Source organism: Hydra vulgaris, chromosome 05 (assembly GCF_038396675.1).
Source record: "Hydra vulgaris chromosome 05, alternate assembly HydraT2T_AEP".
In the NCBI taxonomy this organism is placed as follows: domain Eukaryota; kingdom Metazoa; phylum Cnidaria; class Hydrozoa; order Anthoathecata; family Hydridae; genus Hydra; species Hydra vulgaris.
The window spans coordinates 21,781,631-21,795,000 of NC_088924.1; the positions used below are offsets into that span (position 1 = coordinate 21,781,631).

Below are 13,370 nucleotides of genomic sequence, written 5' to 3' on the forward strand. Positions count from 1 at the left end.
GGAGTCACAAAAAGTCATAACTCCTAATAAGCGCACACATATATGTGTGTGTGTATATATATATATATATATATATATATATATATATATATATATATATATATATATATATATATATATATATATATATATATATATATATATATATATATATATATATATATATATGTATATATATATATATATATATATGTATATATATATATATATGTATATATATATATATATATATATATATATATATATATATATATATATATGTATATATACATATATATATATATATATATATATATATATATATATATATATATATATATATATATATATATATATATATATATATATATATATATATATATATACATATATATATATATATAAGCATAAATATATATATATATATATATATATATATATATATATATATATATATATATATATATATATATATATATATATATATATATATATATATATATATATATATATATATATATATATATATATATATATATATATATATATATATATAAGGTAAGTATGGGTATTAAGGCCCACCTAAAAAAATGAAAATGTAAAGAAATGCTGATTTTTTTTTGCTGCCAGTGATAAAACCAGATAACTCTAATATTTTAATGTCGAAAAAAAGTTTCACAATTTATTTTTTCCCTAAGTTTGGATTAGTGGGCCTATTACCCGCCGGGCCTTAATACCCACACTTACCTTATATATATATACGCGTTTTACGGAACCGATATTTGTGCTAAAATTCTGTGCCACGTTTTTTGAAGTTTGCTTTTCGCTATCGAGGGAGAAACGTATTTTGAGGATTTTTATTTAGAGTTATATATTAGTATAGATATTTTTTAAAAACTAGAGTAATTAAACTTTATAAATTTGTACCTTTTGATTACAATAAAAACTTTTTAAAGTAGATTTTTAAATGACAAAAACTTAGTTATACTTTGTGCATTCAGTAAATGTTGAAGAAATGCTTTTTTTTTTTGCAATACTATTCTCGATGTTAAGTTTACACAATTTCTTTGCACCTGCCAAATTTCATTGATTTATTTCATGCAGCACATACTCTATTTTGTGCAGCACTTTTGGTACTTAAATTTTTATTTTCCGCTTTTATTTTGAGACATGGGGAGGGGGAGGGGCGGATGAAGAGGAACTTCAATCTGCTTTTAAAATTATAATAATTAGTTCAGATTTAACTAAAAAGAAAAATGAATAAAAACAAAAATATAAAAATTTTTGTGTTAATCAAACGTTCTCCTCAAGAATCCTCTTTTGGCAATCAAAGTAGTGGTTAAATCATTTTAATAAATGATATTACCACTACTTTTTGTTGAATCATTCTAAATTCCAAATCATTTATTTGAATCATACTTAATATGATTCAAATAAATTACCATTCAATGAATGGTAAATTATTTGAATCATATTAAGTATGATTTAAATGAATGATTTAGCTAGTTTCAATTTTTATAAGTTTTTATGCTAAATATTGAGACAGTTCAATTATAATACTCTAATATTTTTAATTACAGTTCAACTGTAGATAAAGCTCTTAAAATTAATAAAGAAGTATAATTAACTTTATTATTAGCATATAGTTTTTTTAACTTAATAAAAGTTAATATTACTACAGAAATATGACAGAAGGCACTGTTAAAATGATCAAAAAAAGTTACAATGCTTATCTATTATTTAGTTATGACTTTGGCTTCATTTATTTAAACTTGAAAAGTTTATTTGATTCATTTCTTCATGATTGTAGTTAAAAAAAATTTTTTTTTTTCATTATATATTTTCATTTCTTTTATAATTTGCTTTTAATTAATAATTTTTCAATTAAAACAGTTAATTTGCAATTTTAAATAGTTCTTTAACCAATTTTTGTTTAACTTTTTTTTAATATGCAGTTAATAAGATTAAAATTGGTTTTATATTATAAATTCAATAATAGATGTTTTTTGCTCAGTCCAATCATATTACTTTTTTAAAAAGCTTTATATCATATAATAATATAATATACTGCTTTTTTATGTATTTAGAATATATCATATATTAGTAATATACTAATATTTGTCTAAAAATATATAGACATATATATTATATTTATAGTATATTAAATTTAATATACTATTTATAGTATATTATATTTATAATATATTATATATTTAATATATACTATAACATATACCATATTATAGTATATATTAAATATATACTATGATATAATATATACTTAATACATACTATATCAATAATATTAATGAATGATATGATTCCGATACAGCAATGACAGTCTTGCACAATAGCAGAGTAGAAAAACTTAAAAATAACACAGAAAGGCTATTACTATTTCTTACTGCACTAGAAAAGATAATGATTCTGAAGCTGTTGATTATTATATGAAAAAGTTCCAGCTAGTTGCTGACATTGTATCCTGTGAGCTGATGTTTTCCTAATGTGAATATTTAAATGTAATTAAAATAATAAACTTTAATATAAAAACATCTTTTACCAAAACTCAAAATACATACATAATGCTTAGTTTAGTTATAGATGGTTCCCCCTCTGACGTGAAAAAAAGTTTTAAAAACAAAAAATGTTTTATAATATTATTTTAATTAGTTTACATCTTGGCTTTTAGTTAATGATTAAGATATTAAATTCCATTAATGAAACTATATATTAATCATTGTTAACAATAGACACGACGTGAATGTTGCCAATTATTTTTTGATAATTGGACATGCATTTTATTATCTTACTACATGATTTTACTATTTTTTGACTATATATATATATATATATATATATATATATATATATATATATATATATATATATATATATATATATATATATATATATATATATATATATATATATATATAATGTGCAGCAAGTAGTGGAACTTGCAAAAAAAATTACAGAGAGTAGTGGAACTTGCAAAAAAAATTACAGAGAGTAGTGGAACTTGCAAAAAAATGTACAGCGAGTAGTGGAACTTGCAAAAAAAATGTACAGCGAGTAGTGGAACTTGCAAAAAAAATTTACAGCGAGTTGTGGAACTTGCAAAAAATATGTACAGCGAGTAGTGGAACTTGCAAAAAAAAAATTACTGCGAGTAGTGGAACTTGCAAAAAAATATAAAGCGAGTAGTGGAACTTGCAAAAAAAAATTACAGCGAGTAGTGGAACTTGCAAAAATATAAAGCGAGTAGTCGAACTTGCAATATTTTTTTCATGTTGTATCTATTGTTAACAATGAATAATAAATAGTTTCATTAAAGGAATTTAATATCTTAATCATTAACTAAAAGCCAAGATGTAAACTAATTAAAATAATATTATAAAACATTTTTTGTTTTTAAAATTTTTTTTCAGGTCAGAGGGGGAACCATCTATAACTAAAACTAAGCATTATGTGATGTATTTTGAATTTTGATAAAAGATGTTTTCATATTAAAGTTTATTATTTTAATTACATTTAAATATTTTTTCGAATCTCATTAAAAAAAATTTTTTTTTTTAGGTTGTAAAAGAGGAGGGGGGGTGATGACACGCCCCCTTTCCCATCTATACCACTTGAAACAAAGGGTGCGCTGCTAGTGATGTTGTAAAGTAATAAAATATAATTTTTGATTAGATACTAGATTTCTTTTTAATTATAAAGATAAATATTTATTAAAAAAAAGAGTCATTTTTGATAATAGGGTGTTTGAAACCATCACCTTTACCTTCATTAAAAAAACACTTTTATACATATAATATAGTTAGTCTTTATTGCCGGTATGAATGGTGGTTTTGTGCCCCCTGTTGCCCCGGATGGGCCTGTAATCTAGAGACCTTTACAAATTTGTAGATAACTCTTGTATCTATCTTTTGATACCAAGATAAACTTTTGGATAAGAATTGATTAAGTTATAATAGTTTTAGTTTATAAAAACTTTATTTTGACGACAGTTTCTTCATCAAATCCTAATATCAACAAATCGGTACTTAAAACGTCATAACTTTTTGTAGGGTGGTTCGATTTTGAAAATTTTTTCACTTTTGGAATATTGAAATAAAGCTCTTTTTAATGATATATAACAACCCAGAATTTGATGAATTTAAAAGTTTCATGTAACATACCTATATATATATATATATATATATATATATATATATATATATATATATATATATATATATATATATATATATATATATATATATATATATATATATATATATATATATATTTATGCTTATATATGAAATAAGTTCTATGAAATTCATATTATTTTTGTAATGTTTTATGGAATATCTTTATTGCTGATTTGTTACCTTAGCATTATGGTCCCAATGCATTAATTGGTCTAGTTGAAGCGCTCTCTTAAGAATTAAGAACACAACATGTGACTATGGCGCTAAAAGTTTTAAGAAAGTTTGTTATGAGCTTAACTCTGAAAGGTTGGAATTCTTCGGTGAGCAATTGTATTATAAACTAATTTTATTATTTTTTCAAAACAACTTTTATTTTTTTAAACCAATTTAATTGTTTAAACAAATTTTAATGTTTAAAAACGTGTTTTTTTTTTTTAATAAAGTAAATTAAAAAAGTTTACCTAGAGCATTTTGGACCTTATTCACATGTGTATTTTTTTGAACTGTAACTATAACCTATATTCTAGAAAAATTTGTATTAGAAAACTAGTATTTTTATAATCACTTTTAAGTCTGCCTTTTTGTACAAATAAACTCACATATCTTAAAAATGAAATATCAGGTAATTGTTGTACTTTTTGTAGTTAAAACTATAGAGTTTTGAAATTACAGCTACTAATGAATGAGGATAACTTTAAAATGAAGGTCAGAGTTATTTATTATGTGCAATTATTATTTATTATAATATATGTCCACATTATTATATTATTTATTATGTGTAATTATTAGATTTGAAAGAAAAATTAGTAAAAACGATTTTTGCTAATTGCTCTACATTATCCTTGGAAAATACAGAGCTTTCTTTGAAAGGCAGTAATATCATACTTACACATTATTATGACAACAGAGTCAGCATTGTTATAACATATGCCTACATTATTATATTTATTATTATTATAAAATATGTCAACACTATTATATTACATGTCCACGATATTATAGCATCAACAAAGACAAGTCTAAAATTGTTTCTATAATTAATAGAAAGAATTTTAGACTTACCTCTGTTGATGGCACAATTAAGGATTTTCTAAAAATTTCTAAATCCTAATTAAGAGATAAAATAAAACTTATCAATCTGATAACTATGGGCTATTAAGAATAGTTGTTTTTTAATGATTTCTTAAAATGAGAAAAGAGATTTATCCTCAGGTAACGTGAAACAAATGATTATAATTGGTAACTGCACCAGGAGAATGGGAAGAGTGAGGCTTAACTCAAAAACTTCCAGATGTAGTAAAAGCTTTCATGCTTGCCTAAATTTAAGAGATTATATGGAAGGCATATCTATTTTTTTAGCAGTAAGACAAAAAAAACTTCAGTTTAAGGACAATCAAAAAGAAAGTTACAAATCCTAGTTAGTCTTAGTGTAATTATGAGAAGTGAGATCATAATGTGAGCCTGTGAAGAAAAAAGCAAGATAAAAGTTATAGTGTGGTTATAGCATGGTCTGAACCACTTTCAGAAAAACAAAGAAAAAGTGAACTCAAGCTTGAGTCAGAGACAAAACACAATTCAAGGAGTAAGGGCTAGAGGTTTGGGTTGTTTGTTTACAAGTTAACATTTGGTTAATAAATTAGGAGAGCCATAATTTAGCTTTTATTTCTAGAAAAGTTACTGGTAAAGCCAAGTCAGTTTGACAACTAAGATATATTTAGAGATATATTCAGGTCAAAACTAAGGTGATAAAATATTGATAAAGAAAGGTTTGGTAATTTAATCAAAAACCATATAAAAATAAGTCCAGTCTTAAAAAAAGGACAAGTAATAATTAGGAGTGAGAAAGGTGATTAAATAAAATGACACTGGACACAAAAGTACATAAAGAATTTTCAGATAATTTGAACCTTCTTTCACAGCAAATAGGCTCTAAAATCATTTAATATATGGTTATTTCAAGCATTTGGCTTTATATGTACTTATACCAAGCATTTGGTCTTATATGTAAATTTATATGTACTGAAATGTACTAATTAGTTAACTAGTTAATACATTTCTCAACTTGTTTTGCTATGCCGCAGCTTTGTTTGTCAAGGTTCATGTTTTGGAGTTAAAAAGTGTGGTTGTAATGCTAGCATGTTTTGGAGTTATCTATGGATGGTTGTAATGCTTGCAACTCTGAAATAAAAGAATGTTTCGGTAAAGTATTAAGTTTATTTTAATTCTAATCAAGAATGGAAAACATACATTTATCTTTAATTCTTATGTTTTTTAAAAATTCTGCAATTAGCTTTTAAGGTATAATATGAATGAATAGCTGCTACATATTAACAATTTATATTTTCTATAATGTTAGTTGTTGATTTAATTTAACCAAAATCACTTTTTTTGCCTTTTATAAATTGATAAAAATATTTATTTTAATTCTTATATTTTTGAAAAACTTTTTTAGTAAAAATTTTTTAAAAACAAAAAAACGAAAAAGTATTTTACTTTTTAGATTTGTTTACTTTTTAGCCTGTATTCAATAGTTGCCACATAATAACAATTTATGTTTGCTATAATGTTAATTTACTGTAGATTTATTTACTTTGTTTTTTTTACCGGTGTTTTTTAATCTAAATTCGGGTATAAACTTAAAGAAGGGGCCGCCAGACAAACATTGTTTTATTAAAGCTAAAAAGTTATCACCGTATTGTTCTAACACTAGTAGAAACGATGATCAATAATGTACTTTAGAGCATTGTAGCCTTGGCAGGTAACAGGTACCAAAAGTGTTAAAAATACCATACAAAGCGTAATTTTTTAATATTTTTCTTTGGAATTGTATTAGAAAAACTGAAATCCATTGCCATACACTTATATGGTGCCATCTTTCTGCCAGACACACTTAAACTTAAAAAAAATTGTAATAGTACATATGTTAAACTATAAAAGTGGAGTTTTATACATTTTACTTGGGTAACTACCAGCAGGTTTCCTCTTTAGCCAGATACTTTCTACAGTTTTAACCCCTACCCAAACAAACATATATATTAGCAACACTTTTAGTTATATATGTAAAAATAGAAATAAAAAAATCTTAGTTATGTTACTAGATATTAAAGTAAATTTTTTCTAAACTCAATTGTTTTAACTACACGACCTGGTTTTTATCTTTCCAACGTTACAATAAATTTTTATTAAACAATTTACCTAATTAATAGTTTTATGTTATTAACTTTATCATGTGTTTTAATTTTTTTTTTTTTTTTAATCATAGATTGATTTCCGATGTTACATTATCTTTTTAATTAACTTATTATTAATTTTTAGACCTATTTTAAAACGCTTATCTTATCAAAATTCATTTACATCCACAGTCATTAAAACAATCAACAAGTATTTTTAAAACATTTTTCTTAAGTTTTCTGATCACAAAGGGGTTAACTGGTAAAATTGTAATGTTTCTCACGGATTTACAAACAGGACAAGAGAGTGCAACACTTCTATTGTTATTGATGAGTGTAAAGGAAATAAATTTGAAATAAAAAAATACCGCGGTACATAAAATATCTTTTTAAAACAAATTTTAGGGTAAAATTCATTAATAAAAGGGTAAAATTCATTAATAAAAGGGTAAAATTCATTAATAAAATTCATTTCATACTTTAGCTTTTTGGTTACAATGGAGCAATTAGACCAGTTGTAAATTAACACATGAGTTTATAAACAGATTAAGAGAGTACAATAGTTCAAGTTTCATACATAGTTGTTATGGTAACAGCTCTGAAGTAGAAGAATGTTTTGATTAAAAATTCAGTTTGTTTGAAATTCTTATACAAAAAGAAAATTAATATTTTTAATAAACTCAAGATTTAATTTTTAATAATACTAATTAAGTAGTTGTGACATAAACGCATTTTATTTTTATTTAATAAGTATATCAATTTGCTTAATAAATATATCAATTTTATGTGCTAATATAGAACAAAATTTAAACATAAACATATGGATGAACCTACATACAGAGGGGCGCCATAAGTAGATTATATATATATATGTATGTGTATATATATATATATATATATATATATATATTTATATACACACACACATATATAGATATATATATATATATATATATATATATATATATATATATATATATATATATATATATATATATATGTATATATATTTATATAAATATATATATATACATATATATACATACATATATATATATATATATATATATATATATATATATATATATATATATATATATATATATATATTTCTAATAGCAGCTTGCGGGGACTTTTTGCGCGATAAAATGTGACTTTGCGGGGACTTTTGTCTTACGGGGACATAATCGTGTCCCCGAAAAGTTTTGAAGCTTATTTCATAAGGAATTTTATTTTTTTTCATAAATTAAAGTCATATGACCATATTAGGCTCTGTAAACAATAGTATTTTGTAAAAGTTTTATAATTTATGCAAAAATTTCCTATGAATAAAAAAGAACAAAGTTTCCACATGTTTAAATCAATGAATTTCATAATGCGTTTAAAATTAACAAATCGGGGACTTATATATTTTGTTAAATTTCTTGTGGATTCTTATAGTTATTCTTTTTTTTTTTAAAGCAAATAGTTTTCTTAAGCTTGTTTACATTAAATTATAATTTTTAAACTTTTTACAATGTTGTATTAGGTATGTAACAAGTAAAAAATTTTTTAGAGCAAAATTTTTCTCATGTGCGTTTTAAAGCTTATTTCATAGAGATTTTTTTGCGCTTTTTGAAATTAAATTAATAATTATTAATAATATAATCTTAGAAAAAATTTCTAATTAATCATGGAATCAGAGGATTCAATAGTTTTTGACGACTTGAACATTTCAGAGGTTTGTTAATGATTACAGTTGTATATTTTGCATGATTCAATTTTTGTTTATTTAGTTTTTTTGTCATAAATTGCTTGTCAAAGTATTTATTTATATCAATCTTGATATGATTGTTTGTGTTTATATCAATCTTGATATGATTGTATGTGTTTATATCAATCTTGATATGATGTGTTTATATCAATCTTGATATGAAATATAGTACACAAGTCTTGCAAATAGGTTTAGTTGTATATTTGTGTTGTAAACATATTTTACTTATGTAAATAAATACATTTACAAAATGGATTATGTAAATCACAACTTTATACAATATTTTGAATAGGAAATTGTTGGAGACAGTGATTGTGGTTCAGATAATTGTGAAAGTTTAAAGTATGTTACTAAAATAGTAAGTCTTTTATTATATTTTATTGGTTATAAATAGAATTTTTGGCTAAATAATTTTGATAATTTCCAAATATAAGATTTGTATAACAATAAAGTTCCTTGCATATCAAAGATGTAAATCTGCATGATGAATATATAGATTATAAAATCAAAGAAAAATTTCCTGAAAGTGAGGAAGAGTTTTTTGATTTTTGTTTGGAGAAGGTTTTCGATGCTGAATCTTTAAAGGTACATTTAATGCTTTATTTATAATAGGTTCTAAAAACATATTTAAATTTGTGAGTTGTTGAAGATTTATATAATGTAAAAATTAAAGTCAACTATTTTGATTGATCATTTTACTTAGATCCCTTCTATGAAAAAAGTAGATGACTGTATTAGGATCCAAAAAGTAGATGACTGTAATGGAGAGGTAAAATTATTTACATTGAGCATATTATTTGTTAAACTTATTTGTTTGTTTTTTTAAAGTTAGTTTAACTGTTTAGAATTTTGTTATGAAAGAGGTAGAATACAAAAAGAAACTTATAGGAAAAGTAACCTTTGCTATATTTATAAACTTTAGAAATTTTTTAATTTTCTAGTTTTATTTCTAAAAGTGCTAAAATAATGTTAGATACACTTTCTTCTTTTAGAGATTATCAGATGATAAAAGGCCATCTAGACTCTGCATATTTTGTGGCCAAATGAAACAAAAGCTAAGTAGACATTTGAAAATGGAAAAACATGGAAAAGAGCCTCGGGTTATTGAGGCTGTGAACCAGCCAAAGTTAGTTAGTAAAAAACTCTTTGCTAAAATAAGAAGAGAAGGAATATTAATGTACAATAAGAGTCAGGCTTCCATTGATAATCCTATATATCAACGTGAAAAAAGTGGCACTAAATGGAAAAATTTAATGCGATGCAGTGCTTGCAACAGTTTCATAAGCAAGAGGTTCTTCACAAGGCATGCTCAAAAGTGTTCGCTTAGTACAATTAATGCAGTTGAACCAATTCCAGTTTCTATTGAATCATTAGATATCCCCAAATCGCTAGATCTTGATCCTGGTTTTTTAAAGAATGTTTTAGGAAAAATTAGATATGATGAGATTGGTAAATTATGCTGCACTGACGAAAATACTGTATACATTGATTCAAAGTTGTATACATTGATTCAAAGTTGAAACTTCACAAAAAAGAGGATAAAGCAGCAGAAGTTTTTCGATCTGTCAGGGGAGATATGCGACGACTTGCAAATTGCTATAATATTTTTAAGCAACTGGATGGTATACATGCTTTATATTTCAACTCTCTAGATATGTTTAATCGGAGCAACTTGGAGCAACTTTCTGAGGCTATAGAATTATATACAAAAAGAGAAGATTTGCCTCTTAAAGCAGGCTTAATACAAAACTTGTATTATCTTATAAAAAAATCTGCAACTCTAATGCAGTATTCATTTTACTCAAGGAAAAAAGATGATGAGGCTGCTGAGATCTCCAAATTTGTTCAATCTTTTAAGGGTTGGCAGGATTATCTATTTGGAGATGCAACGTACCATTTAAACAAAAAATGACAAATTAATTTAAGAAAACCATCAAGACTTCCACAAGAAGATGATTTACATATTGTTAAAAATCGCGTAATTGAGTTAATGAGTTCAATCTGCAGTAAATTTCAATTTGATTATGAAAGCAGCTATAAAAATCTTAAAAATGCTGCATGTGCACGCATTACTTAATTATATGGCAGAAGAGGTGGTGAACCTGCTCGAATTTTGTTAGCAGATTGGTTGCAAGAAGTAAATGATGAATTTTTTGATAAACAAAGACTCTAAAAACTTGACAGTTTAGACCATATTTTAGTGAAGTCTATGAAAGTTATTTACATGACAGGAAAAGGTAATAATCATCTAGTACCAGTAATTATTCCAGGAGATACGATTCTTTCAATGAAAAAACTTTCTAACGAAAGTTTCCGTAAAGTTGGTGGCGTTCTTACAAATAATAAGTTTATATTTGCAAGCTCAAAAGGATCTGAAAATCATGTTTCAGGGTGGCATGTTGTGAACAAAATTTGTTCAAAGTTAGTATTAAAATCGCCAAAAGACATAATAGCCACCAAAAATTGGCATAGAATTAGCACACTTTTTGCATCTCTTGATGTAGAAGATAAAGATAAAGAATTATTTTATTCCCATATAGGACAAAATGAATCGAGATTTTTATACCATTGGCATTATTGGAATTAACACGTGTTGGGAAGCAACTAATGGAAATTGATGCCGGTATGTATTTTTTGTATTAGTTTCTGGTATATTCATAAATATTTAAAAGTTAACTTGAGTGTATGAACAAATCTTTTGATTTTTTAAAAAGTATAAAGGTGTTTAAAAAAATTTAGGCCTAGTTTAATTTTTTTTAATTTATAAAATTACGGTTTGTATAAAATTACAATCAAAATCAAAATAAACACACAATATAGTAAACTATGCTTTGTTAAATTTACGTTAGGGCAATCTGATGTGATACAAGATCTGCCTACAAAAGGTATCTGATTTATAATTTTTTTTTTAATTAAAGTGTATGCTTTACTGGCAACGCCTAATTTTTATTTTATTATAAAATATCTAGAATCTGATAAGGAAGTTTATGAGAATGAATCTGGTGAGAATGTTGTTGATAAAGAATCTGATGAGGATGTTGTTCAGGAAAATGACTCTCACACTTTAACTTTAAAAGGTTTACAATTTCAATACTTAAAAAAGTTGGATATTTATAATAAATTTAAATATTTGTTTTTTATTCTAAAAGATCTATATCTAGGTAATGATGTTTTTGGCATTAAGGAGAAAGTTAGTGATTTTCCTAATAAGGAAATTACGTTTGATAATTCAACTTTGAAAAATAAATGTTCCTCATCTATTGCAGGTGACTTTTACAATTTTAAATTTACATTTTTCAATTATAATTTTATCTTGTGTATTATAATAACAATCAAAACTCCTCATTTAACTTTTAGAAGAACAAGAAGAAATATCAGTTAAGGCAATTGAGTCAAATATTGGTGCTAATTTCACTAAAGTTTTTAATGGTTTAAATTTAAAAGTTTATCCAAAAAGTTCACTCAAAAAAGGTAATTTTTTACAGAAAATTAATTTAAAAAAATTTATTGGATTATATTTTATAAAATTTATGATAAAGTTTGTATTATACTTTTAGTTAATTATCGAAATAAAGAAAATAATGAAGAAAATGTTCAAGAAAGTGAACCTGATTACATTAATGAAAGTCAAGATGAGGACAGTGAAAATTTTGATTCAGATGAAAAACGAGATCTTAGTTCCAGTATTTTTATTTTACTAAAACTTACAAAAACTTTGTTAAAATTTATTAAAATTACAAAAGTATTTTTTCTTTAAGCGAGTTCAGTTTTACCAATACAATATCTTTTAGAATCAAAACCAAGAAAGTGGACTGTAAAGCAGGTTGAAGCATTAAATTGTTACTTTGGGGATTTTATCTGTGGAAGAATTTCTGATAGGCCAAGTAAGTAATTTGTACCATCCCAAAAAATTGGTAAAATAGAATTAAGTTAAAGGATGAATTTTAGGTTATTTTTTAATTATTTTTGACATTGATCACTGTTGAATAAAAATAGGTTTCCCTTTAAGGTTATAATAAAACACTCTAAAGCTATTGATACCACCATTTCTTCTAATAGTCTAAGAGTCAGTAATCAGTTTCTGCAATATATTTAAATACTGTAAATCTTCTTCTAGCTCGAAAAGAAATAGAAGGCTTTCGAATAAAAAATGCAATTGATTTTCCATACTCAAAAATCCGCTCTAAATTAGTTAATGATCGCGAGAAAAACAGACGACAGATAAGTATCAGGGCAAAACTTTCGAATAAACGATGCCAAGACATGAACATGTAA

General features: G+C 24.5%; 1 protein-coding gene and 2 long non-coding RNA genes across 3 annotated transcripts in view; all 3 read left to right on the top strand.

The window, feature by feature from the left end:
* Window positions 1-3,434: 3,434 nt before the first annotated feature.
* Window positions 3,435-6,488, top strand: LOC136080688 (uncharacterized). The gene is made up of 3 exons (XR_010638597.1): window positions 3,435-3,644; window positions 4,358-4,492; window positions 4,817-6,488. It is a non-coding gene; the product is annotated as an uncharacterized LOC136080688 (long non-coding RNA).
* A 3,450-nt stretch (window positions 6,489-9,938) lies between these two features.
* Window positions 9,939-10,159, top strand: LOC136080005 (uncharacterized). Its single transcript, XR_010638374.1, has 2 exons — window positions 9,939-9,988; window positions 10,088-10,159. It is a non-coding gene; the product is annotated as an uncharacterized LOC136080005 (long non-coding RNA).
* A 1,543-nt stretch (window positions 10,160-11,702) lies between these two features.
* LOC136080246 (uncharacterized) overlaps window positions 11,703-13,370 on the top strand; it is a 1,705-nt gene continuing 37 nt past the window's right edge. Inside the window, exons 1-8 of the mRNA XM_065796861.1 lie at window positions 11,703-11,718; window positions 11,945-11,980; window positions 12,065-12,172; window positions 12,257-12,361; window positions 12,453-12,566; window positions 12,653-12,778; window positions 12,887-12,979; window positions 13,213-13,370. The exon at window positions 13,213-13,370 is cut by the window's right edge and continues 37 nt beyond it. Coding sequence (XP_065652933.1) covers window positions 11,703-11,718; window positions 11,945-11,980; window positions 12,065-12,172; window positions 12,257-12,361; window positions 12,453-12,566; window positions 12,653-12,778; window positions 12,887-12,979; window positions 13,213-13,370 — 756 coding nt within the window. The remainder of the gene's footprint in view (window positions 11,719-11,944; window positions 11,981-12,064; window positions 12,173-12,256; window positions 12,362-12,452; window positions 12,567-12,652; window positions 12,779-12,886; window positions 12,980-13,212) is intronic.